The 25,262-nt window shown below is 40.8% G+C and overlaps 2 protein-coding genes across 3 annotated transcripts; one reads left to right on the top strand and one right to left on the bottom strand.

The window, feature by feature from the left end:
* The first annotated feature begins 3,923 nt into the window (after window positions 1–3,923).
* On the top strand, window positions 3,924–15,684 carry cdk10 (cyclin dependent kinase 10). 2 transcript variants are annotated; one of them, XR_004209682.1, is made up of 15 exons: window positions 3,924–4,028; window positions 5,016–5,846; window positions 11,237–11,309; window positions 11,517–11,588; window positions 11,753–11,855; window positions 12,183–12,264; window positions 12,393–12,460; window positions 12,708–12,760; window positions 13,090–13,159; window positions 13,253–13,312; window positions 13,665–13,788; window positions 14,104–14,156; window positions 14,694–14,833; window positions 15,007–15,059; window positions 15,148–15,684. XR_004209682.1 is itself a non-coding variant. In XM_020480608.2 (14 exons), the coding sequence occupies exons 2-14, from the start codon at window positions 5,757–5,759 to the stop codon at window positions 15,240–15,242; spliced, it is 1,083 nt and encodes a 360-aa protein (XP_020336197.1). In that variant the 5' UTR covers window positions 3,932–4,028; window positions 5,016–5,756; the 3' UTR covers window positions 15,243–15,684. The 2 variants fall into 2 exon arrangements, 1 of the variants encoding a protein (XP_020336197.1); XM_020480608.2 differs by lacking the exon at window positions 14,104–14,156 and having other exon boundaries at window positions 3,932–4,028.
* On the bottom strand, window positions 14,372–24,532 carry vps4a (vacuolar protein sorting 4 homolog A). Its single transcript, XM_020480607.2, has 11 exons — window positions 24,299–24,532; window positions 23,754–23,865; window positions 23,490–23,634; window positions 23,097–23,158; window positions 22,870–22,989; window positions 22,576–22,732; window positions 20,602–20,750; window positions 20,312–20,393; window positions 19,798–20,017; window positions 18,400–18,540; window positions 14,372–18,287 (listed from the first exon to the last, which is right to left on the bottom strand). The coding sequence occupies exons 1-11, from the start codon at window positions 24,317–24,319 to the stop codon at window positions 18,186–18,188; spliced, it is 1,311 nt and encodes a 436-aa protein (XP_020336196.1). The 5' UTR covers window positions 24,320–24,532; the 3' UTR covers window positions 14,372–18,185.
* Window positions 24,533–25,262: the final 730 nt, after the last annotated feature.

The raw sequence follows: 25,262 nt of genomic DNA, 5'->3' as shown, positions 1-25,262 counted from the left end.
TTAAATAAATGTGGTTTCTACTGACAACTGAGATGTACTATGGCATAAGGCCCTGGGGATGCCGAGAAGATAAGAGGCAATCCCTCATTTCGATTAAGACATTAATGAGAGAGCTAGGGTGGACGTAGTCAATATAACTATTTCTTCAGCACTTTTGAAATGTACAGCAACAGAATTCAGAACATGGATTCAGAACATGGGCGTTCTTACAGTATTCTCCTTGTACACCAAGTCAGAACCGTGGGATAAATAAAGGAGGCATGTAAGCAGAAACGTCTTACAATATTCAATGATTACATTTCTCTAAAACAGGCTATAGGATACATGTGCAGCACCAAGTCATAACAGTAGGCTAAGTTATGAGGGGAAAAGGGACCAAATTATTAGGGTGAGTGAGGCACATGGGCTACTAACAGCTACACAACATACACTTAGTACTACTTTCTTAGCCACAGTATACATATCTCCCTCGCATATTACATAATTTATGCGGCGGCATACAAGACATTTCTGGACTCATCGTTGTTGTGCTGTGCTCACTTGAACAAGAAGGTGGCACGGTGGTCCAAGTTGTGGGCAAATTTTGAAATTCAACTTTGTCATCAAAGTCTGCCATTTTCTGGATTTCTCGTGCGTTTAAGACAACTGGGAACTCTGGAGGAAAACAAGGTTGAATCATGACGTCAGTGATCTTCACATATGTATATAGTGTATTCTATTCTACTGTATTTTAGTCAATGCCACTCCGATATTGCTCAATCTAATATTTATATATTTCTTAATTATATTATTTTACTTTTAGATATGTGTGTATGGTTGTTAATCGTTTTAAGATACTACTGCACTGTTGGAGATAGGAACACAAGCATTTCGCTACACCCGCAATAACATCTTCTAAATATGTGTATATGACCAATAATATTTGATTTGATTTGATTTAGAAAGAGGCCCGAGTTCCCGACTTGGAATTCCATGTTGGATGACAGTTCAAAACGTATTTTTACCAGTCAGAGCTCGTTTTTTTCAGAGTTTCCGGTTGTCTTGAACTCACTGAAATCTGAGATTTCCCAGTTCCAATTTTCCAGTTGTTTTGAATGCAGGATTGACAGCATGGACAATTTATTAAACATTTACTGACCCATGGTGTTGCGTGTGAATGTTTATTATTTTAAGCTTGGAAAAGAGACTCTTTCAGACAGATGTTTTAAATTCTTAAACCCAGACTTGGACCACACACCCTCTCCACTGAATAGCAAGCAGTGGAAGCAAAATAGTAATTGCTTTGCAACGCTTGCAGTTAGCCACCGAGTCCTTCCAAACTACTCACTGTTGAATTTGCGATTTCCGACTTGCTGTGTAATGTTTATGTCCAATGGCCAATGAGCTCCGATATGTTTTATCTATAATTTCTCTTCATGTGACAAGGATTGAAAAGGATTTGCCCCATTAGATTGTCAAGATTGTCATGACGATGACTGCATGTCTAGCTTCCTAGATAAGATTTTAAAAGAAGGATGCTGACATGATCAGTCCAATCAAAGCGATGGTAGATATAACGTGATTTGACGTAATTTTATCTGTGGCCAATGACCTTGAGCCTTCTTGGATGGGTACTTCTAATGTAAATCTATGGCAGCACCCAAGGGGCCTTGAACTGCCTAGCTCTCCCTTTAAATCAAATCAAATAAAATGTTATTAGTCACATACACATGGATAGCAGATGTTATTGCGAGTGTTGCAAAATGCTTGTGCTTGTAGTTCGGACAGTGCAGCAATATCTAACAAGTAATCTAACAATTCCACAACTACCTAATACACACAAATCTAAGTAAAGGGATGGAATAAGAATATGTACATATAAATATATGGATGGGCCATGACCGACCGGCATAGACGAGATGCAATAGATGGTAGAAAATACAGTATATAATTTAATTATTAAAGTGGCGTTAGTAAAGTGACTAGTGATCCATTTGTTAGTGGCCAATTATTTCAAGCCTGTATGTAGGTAGCAGCCTCACTGTCTTAGTAAAGGCTGTTTAACAGTCTTAAGGCCTTGAGATATAAGCTTTTTTTCAGTCTCTCAGTCCCAGCTTTGATGCACCTGTACTGACCTCGCCTTTTGGATGGTAGCTGGGTGAACAGGCAGTTGCTTGGGTTGTTGTTGTCCTTGATGATCTTTTTGGCCTTCCTGTGACATCGGGTGCTGTAGGTGTCCTGGAGGGCAGGCAGTTTGCCCCCGGCGATGCGTTGTGCAGACCGCACCACTCTCTGGAGAGCCCTGCGGTTGAGGATCCTGTATTTTCACTGCACTCACCTGATTTTCTCTTCTTTTTAAATGTTTTTTATTTAATTTTTTTTTAACAACAAATCAATACAGGAAGTACATGAGGGAACACAAGTATATATAAATCATATACAAAGGACAATTGGTCTAGGGGGTACAATATCACATTATACAAGGACCTTAAGGGACATACATACACTTATAATTCTAACAGCTTTTTTGTTAGTAGAGTATTTAATTGTCTTAAAATATAGTTAAATTTATTTTTGTAAGGTAAGAAAATGTGGTGTTTTGTCTGTAAATGTACATTTGTGAATATGAAATTTGGCCAAAAGAATAATGAAATTAATTACATACAATTGTTTCAGCTTATTTCTACATCTCTCCACAATAGAGTAAAATCTTCATAAATGTGTTCAATTATAAATCTATTGATGTCTTGCCACAGTTTCCTTACATGAATACAATGCCAAAAAAGATCCAACACAGTTTCTGGGTGGTCATTACAAAAGGTACAATTTGAGTTTATGTTTTCCTTAAACTTCTTCATATAGTGGTTGACAGGAAAATATGTATGGACAATTTTTCCTTAATTCTGTTAACAACATCCAAAGTTTTTTCCAACAGATATTATCAATAAATCCGTTCCAATAAGGCATGACATAAGGTATAGATAGATACAACATTCTGCTGAAACATCGTTCGTATCGCTCTGTTGTTGAATTCGTATCGCTCTGTTGTTGAATCCCTGATCTTCTCTTGTCTTTTAACGTCACGTGCCTGGCTGAGGCCCCCCGAATCCATCCAATCACGGCTCTAATTATGTTGACTAATGACGTGGTGTATGTAGGCTGGGATACGCCCCTATCTAAAAACAGACGCGGCTTTGGCTAACCTCGATTGAGGGAAAAAAAAAGATGCGCAAAGGATACTCTGCGTGTTCAGAACAGGTCACGTGAGAGAGGCTTTTCTGTTGCTGAAGCTTAAATGGAAGAGGCCATTATTGTTAGTCACATGACATGATGCTTACTTTAACTCTTTGTCCTCCACTTTCCAAAATACACGATCAACCTTCCCAAATCATAAACATAAATGATTATTTAAAGGTATGCTCTGAGAAGGCTCATAGAAGACAGGCTATGTACACACTGCCCACAAATGAGGTGGAAACTGAGCTGCACTTCCTAACCTCCTGCCAAGTGTATTACCATATTGGAGCCACATATTTACCTCAGATTACACAGACCCACAAAGAATAAGAAAACAAATCCAATTTTGATAAACTCCCATATATATTGGTTGAAATGCCACAGTGTGCAATCACAACATTGTAAATGGTTTCCCCTTTTGTACTTTAACTATTTGCCCATCATTACAACACTGTATATAGACCTACTATGAACTTTGACATGTCTTTATTCTTTTTTGAGTGTAATGTTTACTGTAAATGTTTTATTGTTTATGTCACTTTTGTTTATGTTCTGTTTCACTTGCTTTGGCAGTGTAAACATATATTGCCAATGAAGCCCCTTGAATTGAAATTGAGACAGAGAGAGAGAGAGAGAGAGAGAGAGAGAGAGAGAGAGAGAGAGAGAGAGAGAGAGAGAGAGAGAGGGGGGTGTCCTGTCTGAGTAATGCTCCAGGCATTGACAGACACACCAATAGACAAAGCATGGATACTTGCAGGTTGTGTTGACCAAATGTCAGATGGGGTCTGCAGTGAGCCAGCAAGCAAATGAGGGTAAGCAACGAGGCTTAAGCTCTTTATGGTAGTTATTTCTCTTGATTATTGCAAATTGCACAATCATTAATTAATGTCTATGATAAATCTATTGTATTAAAATAATTACATAAATTGAGAGAGAACAAATATTTTGAACATCATTGTTTACTGTCAGTGGCCAATAAACAGATTATAAAGTACTCTTGGGAGCAGATAGCCTACCAGTGTGAACATATGTTCAGTGTTTTCAATGCAAACCCATCCACCTTAAGTGTACACATCTTCTTTTTGATTCACTATTTTCTTGTAAGCTTTCAGAAAGACTTTTGAGTCAGAAAGCTTATGAGCACTATGAAAATATTATACAAAGTTACAGTTTAGACTACCTTTTTGGTTGTTGCTAGGGGACAAAGACATTACTATTCTATTGGTTTTCCTTAAGTTGAAAAAAAAACATAAATCCCTGCAAATGTTTTTTTTTGGTAATGCTCAAGTAAAAAAATAACTGTAGTATTTCAGGTTAACAAATATTTCAACAGTTAAAATTACTAACACATGAATGAGTAGATAGCAGCTGTTGTTACGAGGTTAATCTTTATTGTTCCTTGAATGATGCTCCCTCTAACACTCTTAAGAAATTAGCACAATCCAATTTAAAGGTGCTTGCATTACACTGATCGATCCTCGAGAACAAAACAGAGTGACACTATTGAGGCACGATATTCCATTGGTATTATTATAACAACCCTAATCACCCTTACTCATATCTACAAATGAAGACAACTCACTCAGATTCCTCACGATTGTGAAACCGTTGAGTGATACTTGAATTGGCTACATATGATACAGGAAGTTGCTGAAAGTAGAAGTATTTTAGATTGAATTGCTACATTAAAGGCTGCCACATGTTGGTTATTTTACTTTCTGAAGAATATAACTTATAAATGCCTTAATTAGCTTTGAGAAACTAAATGATATGACAATGTTCACTTCTTCATCTTCTAGTTATAGAGCCAAGTAAGCCAACCTCCTCTCCAGCAGAGATTCCGGTTGGTGAAACTTCCTCCCCCTCTTCATTCATACCCCCTGCCATAATTGTCACTGCCCCATCCAAAGAGGACCTCTATGCTCAGCCACCCACCAAAACAATAGAGGAGGCAAACAAGGAGCCACGACCTAGAAGGCAACCAATCTGTGTTGGTAGAGCCATCACTAACAAGGCATAACGATTTTGGAAAAAGTAAGGTCACATAAATACTACAGGCCTGCCATCCCCTTGAGCCAATGATTCCCTATTCATCTGTGCTATATGAGTGCTAGATGTACCAATTGCAGTAATCCATTATAAGAAGTGGTAATAGATATGTACAGATTTGAGGAACAAAGTCATTTCTGGTGCTTTTTGGATGCATTACATATATTTGTTGAAAAAGTGGGGATATTATTGTACTATTTAATTTATATGAGGAATGATTCAAGTAGATATCGTCATATTTGTGGGGGAAAAAAAGCAATTTCTAAATAAACAAAGTAATTTAATTTCTGAGGGGAAGCGGATCTCACCATCTTGAACCCCGGGAAAGCTTGTAGTCGTCCATTTAATAGACAAAGCACCGAGTGTGTGGTTTCCTGCCATTCATACTGTTTTGAATGTTTCTGGACGTATATTCGCGTACTGGTCACATTTTCTGTCATCACAGTACAGCAAAGGGCGAATGAACCATCATCTTGGGCGTCCAAATAACAATGGAGAACGCTGCAGATACTGACCCGGACCCCATAAAGCTGAAGTCGATCAAGAACAACAGAACGTTCACAGTACCGCAAAAACACAGGGTAAGCAACATGCATACAGTAGCTACTAGCTAGTGGGCATTTTATTGTTATGGGGGCCACGTATTCTTTAACAAATTACCGGCACCCTGATGGTCAGCAAGGATACATCAAATGACGCCACTTCATTTAGTCGGAATGTAATTTAAGACGATTTTATAAGCTGACACAAGTACGTTGATACGATTGCAAGTCGGGTGCTTTGTCAGTTTAATTTGGAACGTCACTCTCGCAAACCCTGACACGCAGTGACGTTACCGGCCCAAAGGTTTTGTTTTGATGTCCATTCACACCGTCAATGGAATGTCCTGTCCTTAGAACTCTGTGACCTAGACAAAGCTGCCTGGGAGATCCCTATAAATCCCAGCCAGGTTAATTTGGGCTGTATCAAACGGCACAGTGCTGAGAAAGTGATATGGGGCAATTCCAAGTTAACAGTGACGCTGAGACTCACCTTTTAACTTTAAAATGAATGCCAAGCTAATGCCATTGTTAGTAACAAACAATACACCTATATGCAGAAGTGAACATTTTACTCAAATACATTTACTTGAGAAACAGTGCAGATCCACATCTTGTAACATAATGACAGTAAAAAATGACAGTCAAAAATCTCCTTCAGTTGTTTATGTGACCACGTTTTCCAAAAACTCTTTTAACTATCTCATTCGAATAAAGATCCAAATATGTCTGCAGAAAGAATGGGGTGTCAGCTATGATATGACACCTTGAGTTTGAAAAACGGTATTTTGGTTATTGAACTACTGTAGGGTGAAGTGGATCAAAACCCCTTAACATAATTGTTGTTCTTAACTGGCTTGCCTGGTTAAATAAAGGTTAAATAAAACAAATTTACTACAGAAGGCAAATCATTTCTACAAAACCGTATATAAATGTTGATATTAGTTGGCATTTACTTCAACATGATTGTGTTGTGATTTATTTCTAATACCTTTTATATTTCTAAGACTTTCTCTTGTAGATTAACACCCCTTTTCCATCTGTGTGGCCAGATCTTTTGGGGGGAGATGTATATTGGTTGAGAAATATATATATATATATGTTTACATACACTTAGGTTGGAGTCATTTAAACTTGTTTTTCAACCACTCCACAAATTTCTTGTTAACAAAATATAGTTTTGGCAAGTCGGTTAGGACATCTACTTTGTGCATGACACAAGTAATTTTTCCAACAATTGTTTACACAGACAGATTATTTCACTTATGATTCATTGTATCACAATTCCAGTGGGTCAGCAGTTTACTGTGACTGTGCCTTTAAACAGCTTGGAAAATTATAAAATGATGTCATGGCTTTAGAAGATTCTGTTAGGTTAATTGACATCATTTGAGTCAATTTGAGGTGTACCTGTGGATGTATTTCAAGGCCTACGTCCAAACTCAGTGCCTCTTTGCTTGACATCATGGGAAAATCAAAAGAAATCAGCCAAGACCTCAGAAAACAAATTGTAGACCTCCACAAGTCTGGTTCATCCTTGGGAGCAATTTCCAAACGCCTGAAGGTACCACATTCATCTGTAGAAACAATAGTATGCAAGTATAAACACCACGGGACCACGCAGCCGTCATACCGCTCAGGAAGGAGACGCGTTCTGTCTCCTAGAGATGAACGTACTTTTGTACAAAAAGTGCAAATCAATCCCAGAACAGCAAAGGGCCTTGTGAAGATGCTGGAGGAAATGTATCTATATACTCTCTACTATTATTCTGACATTTCACATTTTAAAAATAAAGTGTTGATCTAAAACAGGGAATTTTAACTTGGATTAAATGTCAGGAATTATGAGAAACTGAGTTTAAATGTATTTGGTTAAGGTGTACAGTGGGGCAAAAAAGTACTTAGTCAGCCACCAATTGTGCAAGTTCTCCCACTTAAAAAGACGAGAGAGGCCTGTAATTTTCATCATAGGTACACTTCAACTATGACAGACAAAATGAGAAATAAAATCTAGAAAATCACATTGTAGGATTTTTAATAAATTTATTTGCAAATTATGGTGGAAAATAAGTATTTGGTCACCTACAAACAAGCAAGATTTCTGGCTCTCACAGACCTGTAACTTCTTCTTTAAGAGGCTCCTCTGTCCTCCACTCGTTACCTGTATTAATGGCACCTGTTTGAACTTGTTATCAGTATAAAAGACACCTGTCCACAACCTCAAACAGTCACACTCCAAACTCCACTATGGCCAAGACCAAAGAGCTGTCAAAGGACACCAGAAACAAAATAGTAGACCTGCACCAGGCTGGGAAGACTGAATCTGCAATAGGTAAGCAGCTTGGCTTGAAGAAATCAACTGTGGGAGCAATTATTAGGAAATGGAAGACATACAAGACCACTGATAATCTCCCTCGATCTGGGGCTCCACGCAAGATCTCACCCCGTGGGGTCAAAATGATCACAAGAACGGTGAGCAAAAATCCCAGAACCACACGGGGGGACCTAGTGAATGACCTGCAGAGAGCTGGGACCAAAGTAACAAAGCCTACCATCAGTAACGCACTATGACGCCAGGGACTCAAATCCTGCAGTGCCAGACGTGTCCCCCTGCTTAAGCCAGTACATGTCCAGGCCCGTCTGAAGTTTGCTAGAGAGCATTTGGGGGATCCAGAAGAAGATTGGGAGAATGTCATATGGTCAGATGAAACCAAAATATAACTCTTTGGTAAAAACTCAACTCGTCGTGTTTGGAGGACTAAGAATGCTGAGTTGCATCCAAAGAACACCATACCTACTGTGAAGCATGGGGGTGGAAACATCATGCTTTGGGGCTGTTTTTCTGCAAAGGGTCCAAGACGACTGATCCGTGTAAAGGAAAGAATGAATGGGGCCATGTATCGTGAGATTTTGAGTGAAAACCTCCTTCCATCAGCAAGGGCATTGAAGATGAAACGTGGCTGGGTCTTTCAGCATGACAATGATCCCAAACACACCGCCCGGGCAACGAAGGAGTGGCTTCGTAAGAAGCATTTCAAGGTCCTGGAGTGGCCTAGCCAGTCTCCAGATCTCAACCCCATAGAAAATCTTTGGAGGGAGTTGAAAGTCCGTGTTGCCCATCATCACTGCTCTAGAGGAGATCTGCATGGAGGAATGGGCCAAAATACCAGCAACAGTGTGCGAAACCTTGTGAAGACTTGACCTCTGTCATTGCCAACAAAGGGTATATAACAAAGTATTGAGAAACTTTTGTTATTGACCAAATACTTATTTTCCACCATAATTTGCAAATAAATACATTAACTCTACAATGTGATTTTCTGGATTTTTTTTCTCTCATTTTGTCTGTCATAGTTGAAGTGTACCTATGATGAAAATTACAGGCCTCTCATCTTTTTAAGTGGGAGAACTTGCACAATTGGTGGCTGACTAAATACTTGTCTGCCCGACTGGTATGTATGTATGTATGTATGTATGTATGTATGTATGTATGTATGTATATATGTATGTATACTGCTCAAAAAAATAAAGGGAACACTTCAACAGCACAATGTAACTCCAAGTCAATCACACTTCTGTGAAATCAAACTGTCCACTTTGGAAGCAACACTGATTGACAAATTTCACATGCTGGTGTGCAAATGGAATAGACAACAGGTGGAAATTATAGGCTATTAGCAAGACACCCCCAATAAAGGAGTGGTTCTGCAGGTGATAACCACTTCTCAGTTCCTATGCTTCCTGGCTGATGTTTTGGTCACTTTTGAATGCTGGCGGTGCTTTCACTCTAGTGGTAGCATGAGACGGAGTCTACAACACACACAAGTGGCTCAGGTAGTGCAGCTCATCCAGGATGGAACATCAATGCGAGCTGTGGCAAGAAGGTTTGCTGTGTCTGTCAGCGTAGTGTCCAGAGCATGGAGGCGCTACCAGGAGACAGGCCAGTACATCAGGAGACGTGGAGGAGGCCGTAGAGGGCAACAACCCAGCAGCAGGACCGCTACCTCCGCCTTTGTGCAAGGAGGAGCAGGAGGAGCACTGCCAGAGCCCTGCAAAATGACCTCCAGCAGGCCACAAATGTGCATGTGTCTGCTCAAACGGTCAGAAACAGACTCCATGAGGGTGGTATGAGGGCCCGACGTCCACAGGTGGGGGTTGTGCTTACAGCCCAACACCGTGCAGGACGTTTGGCATTTGCCAGAGAACACCAAGATTGGCAAATTCGCCACTGGCGCCCTGTGCTCTTCACAGATGAAAGCAGGTTCACACTGAGCACATGTGACAGACGTGACAGTCTGGAGACACCGTGGAGAATGTTCTGCTGCCTGCAACATCCTCCAGCATGACCGGTTTGGCGGTGGGTCAGTCATGGTGTGGGGTGGCATTTCTTTGGTGGGCCGCACAGCCCTCCATGTGCTCGCCAGAGGTAGCCTGACTGCCATTAGGTACCGAGATTAGATCCTCAGACCCCTTGTGAGACCATATGCTGGTGCGGTTGGCCCTGGGTTCCTCCTAATGCAAGACAATGCTAGACCTCATGTGGCTGGAGTGTGTCAGCAGTTCCTGCAAGAGGAAGGCATTGATGCTATGGACTGGCACGCCCGTTCCCCAGACCTGAATCCAATTGAGCACATCTGGGACATCATGTCTCGCTCCATCCACCAACGCCACGTTGCACCACAGACTGTCCAGGAGTTGTCAGATGCTTTAGTCCAGGTCTGGGAGGAGATCCCTCAGGAGACCATCCACCACCTCATCAGGAGCATGCCCAGGCGTTGTAGGGAGGTCATACAGGCACGTGGAGGCCACACACACTACTGAGCCTCATTTTGACTTGTTTTAAGGACATTACATTAAAGTTGAATCAACCTGTAGTGTGGTTTTCCACTTTCATTTTGAGTGTGACTCCAAATCCAGACCTCCATGGGTTGATAAATTTGATTTCCATTGATCATTTATGTGTGATTTTGTTGTCAGCACATTCAACTATGTAAAGAAAAAAGTATTTAATAAGAATATTTCATTAATTCAGATCTAGGATGTGTTATTTTAGTGTTCCCTTTCTTTTTTTGAGCAGTGTGTGTGTGTGTGTATGTATGTGTATATGTATGTATGAATGTATGAATGTATGAATGAATGAATGAATGAAGAAAAACACATCTATGCCTAAAATATAAATTTTCAGTTTTCATTTGACACCAAATTTGATATGCTCCTATAAACTGCACATGTTGGTGCTCATGGGTCCTTTACAAGGAAATTACCTCTGTTGAGTTGCCAAAATGATAAACTTTATAGCAAAAGTTTAAAAGCTACATTGTCATACCTTTCCCCACATTTTATGTATAAAGAAATGTTGCAATGTCATTAGCAATAATTGCAAAGGAATTGATCAATTATTGAAAAAGCATGCATTTCCTCTCTTCTGTCAGTTTGGGAACTGTAGGAGTGTGAAAGAATTTGAGAAACTGAACCGAATCGGCGAGGGAACATATGGAATTGTGTGTAAGTTAACCTTGATCTGTTAACACAGGATTGGCGGCTGTTCTTAGAAAGAGATTTATTAGATGGTGTAATTCACAGTACTGTCCAGAGCAACACAGATTAGGCCTACGCATAGGCCTTATTTAATTACCGGTAAGAACACTTCATACTGTACAACTGTCTAAGTGCCCTGTAAGCCTAGGTTAAAACACTGTATCCCGTTCACAGACAGAGCTCGAGACACCAGGTCTGATGATATTGTAGCACTGAAGAAGGTCCGGATGGACAAGGAAAAGGATGGTAGGCTTACAGCTGGGTTCTCAGCCACTTGCCTTGCTTCAGTTGCTTTTAGCGAAGTATACAATAGTTTTCAGACATTTCCATCATATTATTAGGTTATCTCTGTTATTTATGGCCTTTGTTATGTTCTGTGTTTGTTTGACTTGGTGTTGTTCTACACACAGGGATCCCTATCAGTAGTCTGAGAGAGATCACCCTGTTGCTCAAACTCAGACACCCCAACATAGTGGAGTTAAAGGAGGTGGTGGTGGGAAGTCACCTGGAGAGGTGACAGCGTATACTCCTCACAGTACACACACACATCTCCTCTAATTATACTGGAACCCTTATTCAATATGCAATGATAACATCTTCAGAAATGATTAAGCCTAGACCTACTCTTTCTTAACAGATCAAAACGTTTGTTCACATACTTTTATTTAATGCTTGTGTAACAGTTTACAATTTTACATTAAGTTGTCATTTCTACAGTTACTCAACTTTGTTGTTCCATAGTATTTTAGTTTGGGTGTATTCAGTATTTACCTGTCCCATCTTGGTTGACTGTATTCAGTAGCCTACTCATCAGTAATTGACCTGTGTGTCTCTGCTCAGTCTCTTCCTAGTTATGAGTTACTGTGAGCAGGACCTGGCCAGTCTGCTGGAAAACATGCCAACACCTTTCTCAGAGGCACAGGTACAACAGTGAAAAGTATTATGTATTAATGTCCTCCTGTCTTGTTTTTCTACTGTCTTGACATTATACAACATTGATTATTTTAGAGAACTGTGTGCTGAAATGTCTCACTTTCTTTTCTCCTTCAGGTGAAGTGTATAGCTCTGCAGCTGCTGAGAGGTCTGGATTATCTTCACCTCAACTTTATTCTGCACAGGTCAGAAACGTTCACTGTCAGGCTCCATATCTCAGACTTGTGCTGTTATTTAGGATGGAATCTCCAGGATGGAATATCCAGTCTGTTGTGGGATATATTTATTTGATTGTAATAATGGATCTGAATTCTGTAATGAATTTGTAATGTGTACTCTTGGGTGCATTTTTTTAATGCTTAGACGGTAGTGGTCTTTTAGTTTGCTGTGATTCGTATGGTTACTTTATTAAATGTCATGACTATGTGGCAGGGATCTGAAGGTGTCCAATCTGCTGATGACAGACAAAGGCTGTGTAAAGATTGGTGAGTCATCACCATACAACCACTGTGCTCCTGGATTACGTCTGTATGCATGTACTGTACTACGCATGTCCTTTCCCTGAACAACAATACCTCAATGGTTTTAAATTTGCACTGTTGTAAACAAAATGCTTTAATTGTACTGTTTTCACTTCTGATAGTGAATGTTTTACATACTGTAACATGCATAACAATTAGCAATGTGCAGAACAATTATTTTGACATAGTTTATAACCAGTTTACAGCATTATTCAACAGCTGTCGGTTATTGTGTGTGTAAAAACATGCTTCTGTCGATGGTTGATTGTGCTAATGTTTCCCTCTCTGTCCAGCTGACTTTGGCTTGGCACGTTGCTACGGTATCCCCCTACAGCCTATGACGCCCCGGGTGGTGACATTGTGGTGAGTCAGTCCTTTAACCTCAACTTTCTCCTCAGGCACTGATACCTAACCCTCCCTGAGCCTCATCAGCTCCTGTTATTTCTCTCGCTCCAGGTATAGAGCACCAGAGCTCCTCCTAGGGACCAAGACTCAGACCACAGCCTTAGACATGTGGTAATTTGTTTTAAGTCTCTACTTTGTCCATACACATAAGATACATGGGTCACAGATCCTTTTAAACTTATTTAGAGTTTTGTCACTATCACAGAGCTCCCTCTCTTCCAAACAAGCTTTAACATACAGAGAGAGTTGTCTATGTCATGTATGTAGTTGTCTCCTTTCAGTTAGTGAACTTTACTCTGTTCCAAATAGGATTTTCTCTGTTCTAAATATGATCCAATCCTCTGTTCTAGCAGAGAATCTCCCATCCCATCTGTACATCAACCCTCCAGAGAGTATTTTCATGGCACAGTCACCAATGTTTATTACCATTTGTATGAACATACTGTATCTCATATTTATCCAGGGCGGTGGGCTGCATCCTGGCTGAGCTGCTTGCACATAAACCTCTGCTGCCAGGGGGTTCTGAGATCCAACAGGTGGACCTCATAGTGCAACTGTTGGGTACCCCTAATGAAAACATCTGGCCGGTAATGAATGTCTCCTAGTGCTGAGCGATAAACCAAAATGTTTTTTATTTTTATAGACTAATTGACCTACATGGGTTCAATTTGAATTCCATTTAATTCAGGGGTTTTCTGTGAGCTCAATGCGCACATTGCGCTGCAGTTTCTCTAGAGATAAATCAGATCATGCCCAAACTGTGTGACGTAGTAGGGAGTTTCCAACAGGCCAATATTCTACATAGTTTAGTGCAGAAAACTTAATCATTAACTACAATGACCATAATCCATTACGTGGCTACTTGTCCGGTCTGTGTTTCTTTTATGCCTGCTACATAAAAGACAGAAGAATGCACGATCAAGAAGGGATACATAGAGAGCAGTTGCTTCGCGAGGTATTGCCTTATTTACTTTGAAGAACTACTAAAATAGTGATTTTGTCAGACAGCATAGACAACAGATCTATAGAGATGAGATGATGACTTGGAATGAAATAAGTCATCAAATAAAACAAATGTAATATACACAACAACTGAAATATTTGATTGAAGTAATGTGTATAATGATGGTTAATAAGTGATAAGCAGTGGTGAGCAATCACTACCATGATAATGTTTTTATTCATTGTTTTATTTTGTGTTATAGCATTCAACCCAGATAATGCATAGGGAATTTAATGTCTAAAAAACATTTTCAAATTGAAAATTGTTGTTTTATGATCTAACCAAAACCGACCCCAAATCAAACCAATCGCTCAGTACTACTTTCTCCTAAACAATCACAGAATTTAGGATTTTACCATTCCATAAGTTTAATTTGAGTCACTTTAATGTTGATTAATTTTATAATATGCAACAACCAATGATAGTAGTTTCTCCTCAAAAAAAGGATATTGTTGGTTAACCCCTGTCTGTTGTGTTAAAATTTTGCAGGGCTTCACTCGTCTTCCCCTAGTTGGACAGTACAGTTTGAGGAAACAACCATACAACAATTTGAAGAATAAGTTCACCTGGTTGTCTGATGCAGGGCTGCGTTTACTCAACCTTCTCTTCATGTACAATCCTCTACGCAGGTAACTACCAAATAACAAACTTCTCAGCATTATAAATACATACATGCATGAAGAGACCTGTATACAGTTCTACACATTGCGTCATTCACATATTTACACAGAAACCTTCCATTAACACATGTGCAGTATACTTCCTTTCACTCCTCCATGGCTCACAAGTGTTTCTCTCTTAGGGCCACAGCTAAGGACTGCTTGGAGAGTTCCTACTTTAAGGAGAAACCTTTGCGTAAGTGTGGCCTCAGGGTTATATGACAGAAATGATTGGATCAGTGTTTGTGAAATTAAAGAAGTGATTAAGGTCTCTCTCTTTTTAGCTTGTGAGGCTGACTTGATGCCAACCTTCCCTCATCATCGCAATAAAAGGGCAGCCCCAGCTGTAGAGAGCCAATCAAAACGCAATAAAGTGTAACTTCATTAACATCCTTGATCGCAGTTTAAATAAATGAATGAATATCTTAATGTTTACTACTACACAGATTATGCACCTGGTTGTAAAAATGTGTTGTCATAGAATGCATGTACCTAGCAGTAATTATCCAAATCAATGGGGTGATGGTAGTATTCAAGCTTTCAAGTATTCCACAGTTCAGTCCTCAGTTACTGCTTACAAAATCCTATTTCTTTCACTGTGTGTCTGATGAATATCCAAAAGTATGTGATTAACATGCATAAGTTAAATTTAATTCACCAATGTTGCTTTGTTTTTTGAATGGATGTTGGTTAACCTTTGGCAGGTTCAAGTAACCAATAGGATTTGGTTTGCTGTATTCATGTACATAGACATTTTTTATCCCATGAAATTCAATGAATATTGTAGTTTTAGTTTTTAATAAACTGCTTTTTCAAATTAATGTGTGTGGAAAGTTTAGTTACATCAATTGGAAAGGCAGCACATGTATCTGTTTTAAATTACCTGATTCAAAACTTGTGGACTAAAATATGGGTAGAAATGAATAAAGGTTGTAGTCTTAGCCAGTCATCTGCTATATACAGTCAAGGTCAGAAGTTTACATACTTAGGTTGGAGTCATTAAAACGAGTTTTTCAACCACTCTACAAATTTAACTACAGTTTGGCAAGTCGGTAAGGACATCTACTTTGTGCATGACACAAGTAATTTTTCCAACAATTGTTTACAGATGATTTCACTCACAATTCCAGTGGGTCAGAAGTTTACTGTGACTGTGCCATTAAACAGCTTGGAAAATTATAAAATTATATCATGGCTTTAGAAGATTCTGATAGGCTAATTGACATGAGTCAATGAGAGGTGTACCTGTGGATGTATTTCAAGGCCTACCTTCAAACTCAGTGCCTCTTTGCTTGACATCATGGGAAAATTTAAAGAAATCAGCCAAGACCTCAAAACAAATTGTAGCCCTCCACAAGTCTGGTTCATCCTTGGGAGCAATTTCAAAACGCCTGAAGGTACCACGTTCATCTGTACAAACAATAGTACGCAAGTATAAACACCATGGGCCCACGCAGCCGTCATACCGCTCACAAAGGAGATGCGTTCTGTCTCCTAGAGATGAACGTACTTTGGTGCGAAAAGTGCAAATCAATCCCAGAACAACAGCAAAAATGCTGGAGGAAACCGGTACAGAAGTATCTATAGCCACAGTAAAATGAGTCCTCTGGTCTGATGAAACAAAAATAGAACTGTTTGGCCGTAATGCCCATCATTATGTTTGGAGAAAAAGTGGGTGGCTTGCAAGCCGAATAACACCATCCCAACTGTGACGCACAGGTAGGCGGCGCTTTGCTGCAGAAGAGACTGGTGCACTTCACAAAATAGATGGCTTCATGAGGAATGAAAATTATCTGGATATATTGAAGCAATATCTCAAGACAGTTACAGTTGGTCGCAAATGGGTCTTCCAAATGGACAATGACCCCAAGCATACTTCCAAAGTTGTGGCAAAATGGCTTAAGGACAATAAAGTCAAGGTATTGGAGTGGCATCACAAAGCCCTGACCTCAGTCCCAAAGAAAATGTGTGGGCAGAACTGAAAAAGCGTGTGCGAGCAAGGAGGCCTACAAACCTGACTCCGTTACACCAGCTCTGTCAGGAGGAATGGGCCAAAATTCACCAAATTTATTGTGGGAAGCTTGTAGAAGGCTACCCGAAACGTTTGACCCAAGTTCAACTATTTTAAGACAATGCTACCAAATACTAATTGAGTGTATGTAAACCTCTAACCCACTGGGAATGTGATGAAAGAAACAAAAGCTGAAATAAATCACTACTATTATTCTGACATTTCACATTCTTAAAATAAAGAGGTGATCCTAACTGACCTAAAATAGGGAATTTTTACTAGGATTAAATGTCAGGAATTGAATGCATTTGGCTGAAGTGTTTGTAAACTTCTGACTTCAACTGTAATAACATGGGTAATGTAAAGTTGAAATGGAATAATGACAAACATCTTTTTATTTTTGAATTCTGGATTTACTAAGTCAGGCTATCAAGGATATGTGTAACTGCAGTGAGATCCCCTCTGGGACCAGAACTGACACCCCCCAACTATACAGACATAGCAACACTTGACAATATGATCATGTCTGTCATGGAACTATTATTTTCAATGCTCAAATCCAGAAATAGAAAAGGGCTCTTGTCCCCATCTTCAGTCACATAACATGTCAGAGAAATACTGAAATGTAAACACCTCTCCCACTCAATGATCAGCTGTGTCCTCAGTCACTCATACAGTCAACAAATCTTGACGAGATAAAAATAAATAATCGTAAGTAACACTGCCTGTAAAATAGGGACAGCTCTAGTGGGGACTGGGAGAGGGGGCAGCTATGGTCAGTCAACTCAATTAATTTAAAAGCCGAGCACTCCTACACAAGACATACATTAAGGCTGCGTTGAAACAGGCAGCCCAATTCTGATATTGTTTTCCACAAATCGGTATTTTTACCATTCACATCAGATCTTCAGAGCTGATCCAATTAGTCAATAGACCAATTAGTGGAAAAAAAAGCAGAATTGTGCTGCCTATTTAAACGCAGCCTATGACTTACACACATGCAAGACAAGAGCTATGTTAAATGCAATTGTTCAAAAGCTCTTCACCCTTCCTTCATAATGATTAACAACTTAAAGTGCAGGATGGCAAAAAAATATATAGTCTGTCTTCAGGACTGCAATAGTGTATGATCGGAGGGAAATGGTATGAGGTTAAATGCTCCATCATTCTTGCCAATGCAGGTTAGTTGAACAAATTCAAGTTTGTAGTGTGGTAGTACTGTAGCTACTACTTGACAGGAGGTTGTATGAATGGGGCTTGAGAGGAGAAACAGGGTAAGGAGTAGTGAAGCCCCTGGCTGACCAGGGCCTCTTAGCCCTCCTGTCCAAAGTCCTCTGTGAACTTCCTGACCTTGAACAAGTCTTCACTGTTGACTGTCGGACGCGTGGTGGACAGTGACCGCAGCATATCAGACTGGAGGGCAGAGGGACAAAGCATTAGCATTGTTCAGTATTTGTACAAATATGATTGTGTAATGCCTGAATGTGTAAACAAAATGTGAGTGTCTGTTGTGGATGTTTCTCACCATGCAGACGATGGGTTCCAGCAGCTTGTCGCTAGGCACATCCATCCAGGTTAATTCTATGGCAGCTGGGTCCCCAGGCGAACACGGGGTCAGAAGGTCATCCACCATCAATTGACTGTTGGCACGGGATGGCCCTCGCACCTAAGAGTACCACAACAAACAAATTCTAAAATCTCTAATAGCAGAGAAAGAGAAACACCTTTAGTGTAGTGTACAAGAGTCGACTACAATAGAGTTACTATATCATGGGCAATGTTTCATCTAATCTGCGTGTTGCCACGCAGCTCCCCAGGACTGCCACGCAGCTCCCCAGGACTGCCACGCAGCTCCCCAGGACTGCCACGCAGCTCCCCAGGACTGCCACGCAGCTCCCCAGGACTGCCACGCAGCTCCCCAGGACTGCCACGCAGCTCCCCAGGACTGCCACGCAGCTCCCCAGGACTGCCACGCAGCTCCCCAGGACTGCCACGCAGAAATATCAGCCCATGGAGAGAAGCACAACTTTCTAGAGTTTTCCCCTCTTAACACTATCAACCTTTCTCATTACTGTGATCAAATCAACTCAATATTAGCCACTTTCAATGCAACATACTTAAACAAAACGAACTACGGAGGATGTTTTGTTGTAGGTAGTATACTTCGGAGTAGGATTCTATTACACACGACCCAGCCCATACTCTACACAGACCTGTGGGGCATAGTCAATCAGAGCTGCAGTAGGCCTTTATGCAAATAGACCATTGCAATATATATGGATCTGTGCTATTTACTATGAACTGGACTGTGTTACCAGCTGTGGTCTTGAGTAGATGGGCTTGTTTTGAGATCAAAGCAAGAGCTGCATGTAGCCACGTGTGCACATTTAGTTCATATATTTTGCTAGGGGCAGTGTTGTATTTTGAGACAGGCTTGAATAAGCTAAGTAGCCAATAGACAGAGGGTAGCATAATTGGTCTGATTCTCTTTAAGAATGATATGGGAATAATAATGCATATGATTTTGTAAAGTGGTTTCTTGTATCAAAAACAACATTTTCATTAACCTTGTCTAAAGAACAAGTGGACAAACAGGTTCATGTCAAGCCCTGCATTTTTTTTTCTTCTACCACACATTGGCTGCTACTGTAGGATGAATGATAGAACAGGTATTTAAATGTTAAAATGTTATGGGATGTATTTTCTACATTGTTTTTGATGGTAAGCCAGTCTGGTAGACCTACATTATGAGCAAATAGTCACAGTAGCCTAGTTGGCCACTGTTAAAACTAACTTAAAGCAGGTTCAGCCTCAGTGTTCACAGTAAATGCACGCTGGAAGTTGCACAGAATCTTCACAAATTCAGACCCGAAATTTGCTCAGCGAGGAAAAAATTAGAGGGAACATCATGGGTATAAATTACCTTTTTGAAGTGTGTGGCTGACTGCACTTTCCTGACAGGCTGCATGAGGGCATCTCGTACAATGACGCTGATGTCAGCCCCGGAGTAGCCTTCTGTCTTTTTGGCGAGCTGACGAAGGTCTGCGTCACTCAGGCTGTGGGGTGTGTTGCCCAGGTGCAGCCGGAACATCTGTGACCTGGCGGGCTCCTCTGGGAGAGGGATGTAGATACGCTTCTCAAACCTGACAGTGACATAATTCTGATGAGAATGCTTGACGATGACTATTGTATCCATTAGGAAATCATTTTTGCTTGAACAATACAACACAAAACATTTCCAATTTTGGGTGCTTATCTACTGTTCTACAAACATTTCAAGAAAACTCCAGGACTGGTCTTCCACTCAATGGAATCTACATTAATAGGTACAGACAGTATAAACAAATATTCAGGCTTTATCATTACTTTTGTGAATCTGTTAAACAACAAACATACTGTATATCCCATCCCAACCTGCCCCCTTATTGATCACTGACCTTCTACGGATGGCAGCATCCAGAACCCAGGGAATGTTAGTGGCCCCAAGGGTGAGGATTCCATCGTTGTTGTTGCCCACACCTGCCATTAGAGTGCAGGAATGAAGACTATGTAAGCCTGTTGCTTATAAAGAACATGTTACGCATTGAATCGGAAAGATCAAGTCAACTGATGCAGTAGACTTTTAAGTTAAAATTAATCTTTGATGGGGTGTTTGTTGGATCTGAAGTCTTAAAGCTGTCTTGGCCGAAAGTGGGGAGTGGGTATAGACTGTAGACTGAATTCTCACCTTGCATCTGTACCAGGAACTCGGTCTTAATCCGCCGGGCTGCCTCACTCTCATTCTCATTCCTGGAGCCACAGAGCGAGTCCACCTCGTCAATAAAGATGATGGAGGGCTTGTGCTGGCGGGCAAGATCAAACAGGTTCTTCACCAGTCTGATGGATAGAGAGAGAAAGAGGCACAAACATTCAACAGGATACTTATGCTCGCTTCGAGGCAAGCAACACTGAAGCATGCATGAGAGCGTCAGCTGTTCCGGACGAGTGTGTAATCATGCTCTCCATAGCCGATGTGAGCAAGAGCTTTAAACAGGTAAACATTCACAAGGCCGCAGAGCCAGACAGATTACCAGGACGTGTACTCAAGGCATGCACGGACCAACAGGCAAGTGTCTTCACTGACATTTTCAACCTCTCCCTGACCGAGTCTGTAATACCTACATGTTTCAAGCAGACCACCATAGTCCCTGTGCCCAAAAACACTAAAGTAACCTGCCTAAATGACTACCGTTCCGTAGCTCTCACGTCTGTAGCCATGAAGTGCTTTGAAAGGCTGGTCATGGCTCACATCAACACCATCATTCCGGAAACCCTAGACCCACTCAATTTGCATACCGCCCCAACAGATCCACAGAGGACACAATCTCAATCGCACTCCACACTGCCCATTCCCACCTGAACAAAAGGAACACCTATGTGAGAATGCTGCATTGGCTACAGCTCAGTGTTCAACACCATAGTGCCCACAAAGCTCATCACTAAGCTAAGGACCCTGGGACAAAACACCTCCCTCTGCATCTGGATCCTGGACTTCCTGACGGGCCGCCCCCCAGGTGGTAAGGGTAGGCAACAACACATCTGCCACGCTGATCCTCAATACAAGGTCCCATAGGTGTGTGCCGAGTCCCCTCCCGTACTGTTGGCCAAGCATGAATCCAACACCATCATTAAGTTTGCTGACGACACAACAGTGGTAGGCCTGATCAACGACGACACAGACTATAGGGAGGATGTCAGAGACCTGGCAGTGTGGTGCCAGGACCACAACCTCTCACTCAACGTGAGTATGACAAAGGAGTTGATCGTGGACTACAGGAAAAGGAGGGCCGAACAGGCCCCGATTCACATAAAAAGGGCTATAGTGGAGCAGTTCAAGAGTTTCAAGGTCCTTGATGCCCACATCACCAACAAACTATCATGGTCTAAACACACCAAGACAATCATGAAGAAGGCACTACAATGCCCTTTCCCCCTCAGGAGACTGAAAAGATTTGGCATGGGTCCCCAGATCCTCAAAAGGTTTTACAACTGCACAATCGAGAGCATCCTGACCGGTTGCATCACTGCCTGGTATGGCAACTGCTATGCATCTGACCATAAGGCGCTACAGAGAGTACTGCGTACGGCTCAGTACATCACTGGGCCTAAGCTTCCAGCCATCCAGGACCTATATACTAGGCATGTCAGAGGATGGTCCAAAAAAATTGTCAAGACTCCAAACACCCAAGTCATAGACTGTTCTCTCTGCTACCGTTTGAGCTCCAAGTCTAGGTTCAAAAGGCTCCTTAACAGCTTCTACCCACATGACATAAGACTGCTTAACAATTAATCAAATGGCCACCCGGACTATTTGCATTAACCCTCCCCTTTGTTTTGACACCGCTACTACTCGCTGTTTATCTATGCATAGTCACTTTACCCCGACCTACATGTACAAATTACTTCAATCATTGACTCGATACAGGTAGCCACTGTATATAGCCCGATTATTGATATGGAGTGCGTTTTTTAAACTTTAGTTTATTTAGTAAATATTTTCTTAAAACTGCATTGTTGGTTAAGGGCTTGTAAGTAAGCATTTCACAGTAAGGTTGTATTCAGCGCATGTGAGAAATAAATTTATATTTGACACATAAGTATCAGTGAGAATTTGGGGGATTTACATGAACAGTAGAATTACAAATAATAAATTATGTCTCACTTCTCACTCTCTCCAAGCCACTTGGACATGAGGTCTGATGATGACACAGAAAAGAAGGTGGAGTTGTTGGCTTCTGTGGCTACTGCTTTGGCCAGGTAAGACTTTCCCGTCCCAGGGGGTCCAAAGAGAAGAATCCCTCTCCATGGAGTGCGTTTGCCTGCAACCAGAGATACATTCAAGCATAATGAACAAATAGACAGAATACACATACAGTATTATCATTATGGTGACATGTCCATGCAGAAGCTAGTGATAAAGAGAGTATATATGTGAGGGGAAAAAAGGCAGTCTAACCTGTGAAGAGGTGAGGGAATTTAATGGGCAGGATTACAGCTTCCTTCAGGGCCTCCTTAGCTCCCTCTAGCCCAGCTACATCGTTCCACCGGACATTGGGCTTTTCCATCACAATGGCACCTGTACCATGACATGGATCAGTTTAGCATCAAAGTTAATTTCCCTCAAGAACATCAGACACAGTTTAGACAGCTGGTGTGTGAAAGAGTAGACAAACACACACTCACCCATCAGTTGCTCCTGCAGTTTCTTTCTCTCTGGGTTTTCACCCTCGCTGTCACTGTCACTCCTAAAAGGAATGTGTAATGTGAAAAACTATTTGTTGCCGGTGACTATGTGGCACTTATTTGATTTCTCTCGACTCAACCCCATTCGATGTGTGGAACGGATATGGGTGGGTCTATGTCTACATAAGGGTGGTCTTTTTTTTTTTACTCACAAAAGCTCTGACGAAGGCCGTCAGGCCGATGCGTAAGCTTATTACAGATCAGTGATACTATCAAGAGCAGTGTGCGGTTTCCTTTTTCCTTCATATTGTCTGTTTGGCAAATTGTTATTTCCTAGGTATGCTTGTGTTAATGTAGGACAGTGTCTGTGTGAACAGATGTGTGACAACATACTTATCATTACTCTGTGCTTCCTTGACAGGCTTCTTCCCTGTTTTTTCTTTGTTTTTCAAGAAATCTTTGAGTTTCTCAGCCCGGTCTAGGTACTGCATACACTTCCCACGTATGCTCTCCTTTGCCTTGTCACTGTGTGCCTCATCTGGAAGAAGAGATCAAAACACATTACTTTTTGCCTTCAAAAACAACAACCTAATTTCTACTCTGAATACTTAAAACAAATTGGACTGTGGACAGAAAAATATTACATTTCACACTCACACTTGATAGCATGCAGGAAGTACTCCACTGCATGCTGGTAAAGGCGCAAGGCTTCCTCATAGTTCTTGTTCTTGTCCTCCTCTGTGGCTTTGGTCACAAGATCAATCGCTTTCTGTGTGAGGGAAGAGAGGAAGGGATTAACCATATAAATGAAACAGGGGAGTCCAGGTTCAGACCATGGGTCAAACCAAACAAATAAACTGTAGATTTACCTTTAAGGTTGGAATCCATAAACTGTAACAGATTATATGACATTTACAGACTAATAACTACTAGTACTCACTAGACTTGACAAGCAAACTATTTTGTTTGCAAGACATTCATCGTAATAGTTATTCGTGCCAATGGTCAAACTACCAACAGTGGAAAATGTGGTGTTATTGTTGTAGCTACAGTATTCAGTTCAATAACAAGTTGACTGGTAACTATTAAGCAGAATGTATAATAGTGTAGCTAGTAAACTAATGGTGATAACGTTAGCTAGATTTTGTTGACACAAGTTAGCAAATAACGTAGCGAACGTTAGCTAGCTAATGTTTTGCTACCTGTAATGTTGACGTTGTCATTTCATCTCACTCTTTTTCTCTTCGCCCAGCGTCTCTGATGCTAATTCAAGGTATCTTTCAAAATATGGTTGCTATATTTTCAGGAGAGGGGTTGCTACAAAATCATGACAAAGGTAGCTTCGCTAGCCTATATTTGACAGCCACTGCCCAGGCAACAGCAACAACCGTAGCTAGTGGTAACTACAGACGTTCATGCAGCGTCTGCGTCACTCTTGAAAGAGAAGAAAAACAGAATTACTGACGCCTAGCGGACAGGATGATCACCGAGTCAGATTATTATTCTTTTTTTTAAAGAGGAGTGGCACGGTTTTGCGAAATCCATTTTTTTTGTTATGCTTTTCTGAACCAGCTTTCTTTCCATTGCAATGACAGACATCAAATCCATTTGTTACAGTTGGACATTAACATGTTTAATTCTTATAGATATTTACATTTTAGATTATTACATTACATCTTAATACAGGCTTGGAAGTCTAAAATACTTTGCATATAACAGGTTTGCAGCAGCAGGGTTTCTCCTGTGCTTTCTCTGCTAAATGATTGTGTGGAACGCAAGCTGCCACATATAACTTTGGTTAAAAAACCCTTTCTCAAAAAAATAAGCTTTTCTTTGCAATAACAGTATATAGCTCAAAACTAACAACCAAAAGAGAAAGATATGACAGTTTGACAATGTGAAATGCTAATTAAGATACATTCATGGGTAAATTAAGGTGGCGATCAAGCTAGAAATTGAACAGTTCAGGTATTGATAAAAATGTCCATTATTAGAAGTAGGCCTACAGAGACTGAATTGGGATAGAGTTCAGGCATACAATTGGCAGCATCCACAAGGCCCCCCTTACAGTATCCGCTTACATACTGAGACAAGCTGTTAGGGTGATCACGTGGTAGAGCAGGGTCTGAAAAAGAGCTTTGACATATGTAGGACTCAGAGGTCACA

Source organism: Oncorhynchus kisutch, linkage group LG4, assembly GCF_002021735.2.
Source record: "Oncorhynchus kisutch isolate 150728-3 linkage group LG4, Okis_V2, whole genome shotgun sequence".
In the NCBI taxonomy this organism is placed as follows: domain Eukaryota; kingdom Metazoa; phylum Chordata; class Actinopteri; order Salmoniformes; family Salmonidae; genus Oncorhynchus; species Oncorhynchus kisutch.
Note: the sequence above shows the minus strand (reverse complement) of the source record. Positions and strands in the feature narration are given on the sequence as shown.

What these genes read in the sequence shown, in the direction of transcription:
- cdk10 (XM_020480608.2), top strand. Translation starts at nt 5,757, where the DNA reads ATGGAGAACGCTGCAGATACTGACCCGGACCCCATAAAGCTGAAGTCG. An exon ending in GGGAACATATGGAATTGTGT is followed by an intron (nt 11,310 to 11,516) that starts GTAAGTTAACCT and finishes TCCCGTTCACAG; the next exon opens with ACAGAGCTCGAGACACCAGG. An exon ending in CTAATGAAAACATCTGGCCG is followed by an intron (nt 13,789 to 14,693) that starts GTAATGAATGTC and finishes AAAATTTTGCAG; the next exon opens with GGCTTCACTCGTCTTCCCCT.
- vps4a (XM_020480607.2), bottom strand. Translation starts at nt 24,319, where the DNA reads ATGACAACGTCAACATTACAG. An exon ending in CTTCCTGCATGCTATCAAGT is followed by an intron (nt 23,635 to 23,753) that starts GTGAGTGTGAAA and finishes CTCTTCTTCCAG; the next exon opens with ATGAGGCACACAGTGACAAG. An exon ending in ATTCCCTCACCTCTTCACAG is followed by an intron (nt 22,733 to 22,869) that starts GTTAGACTGCCT and finishes CTCTGGTTGCAG; the next exon opens with GCAAACGCACTCCATGGAGA.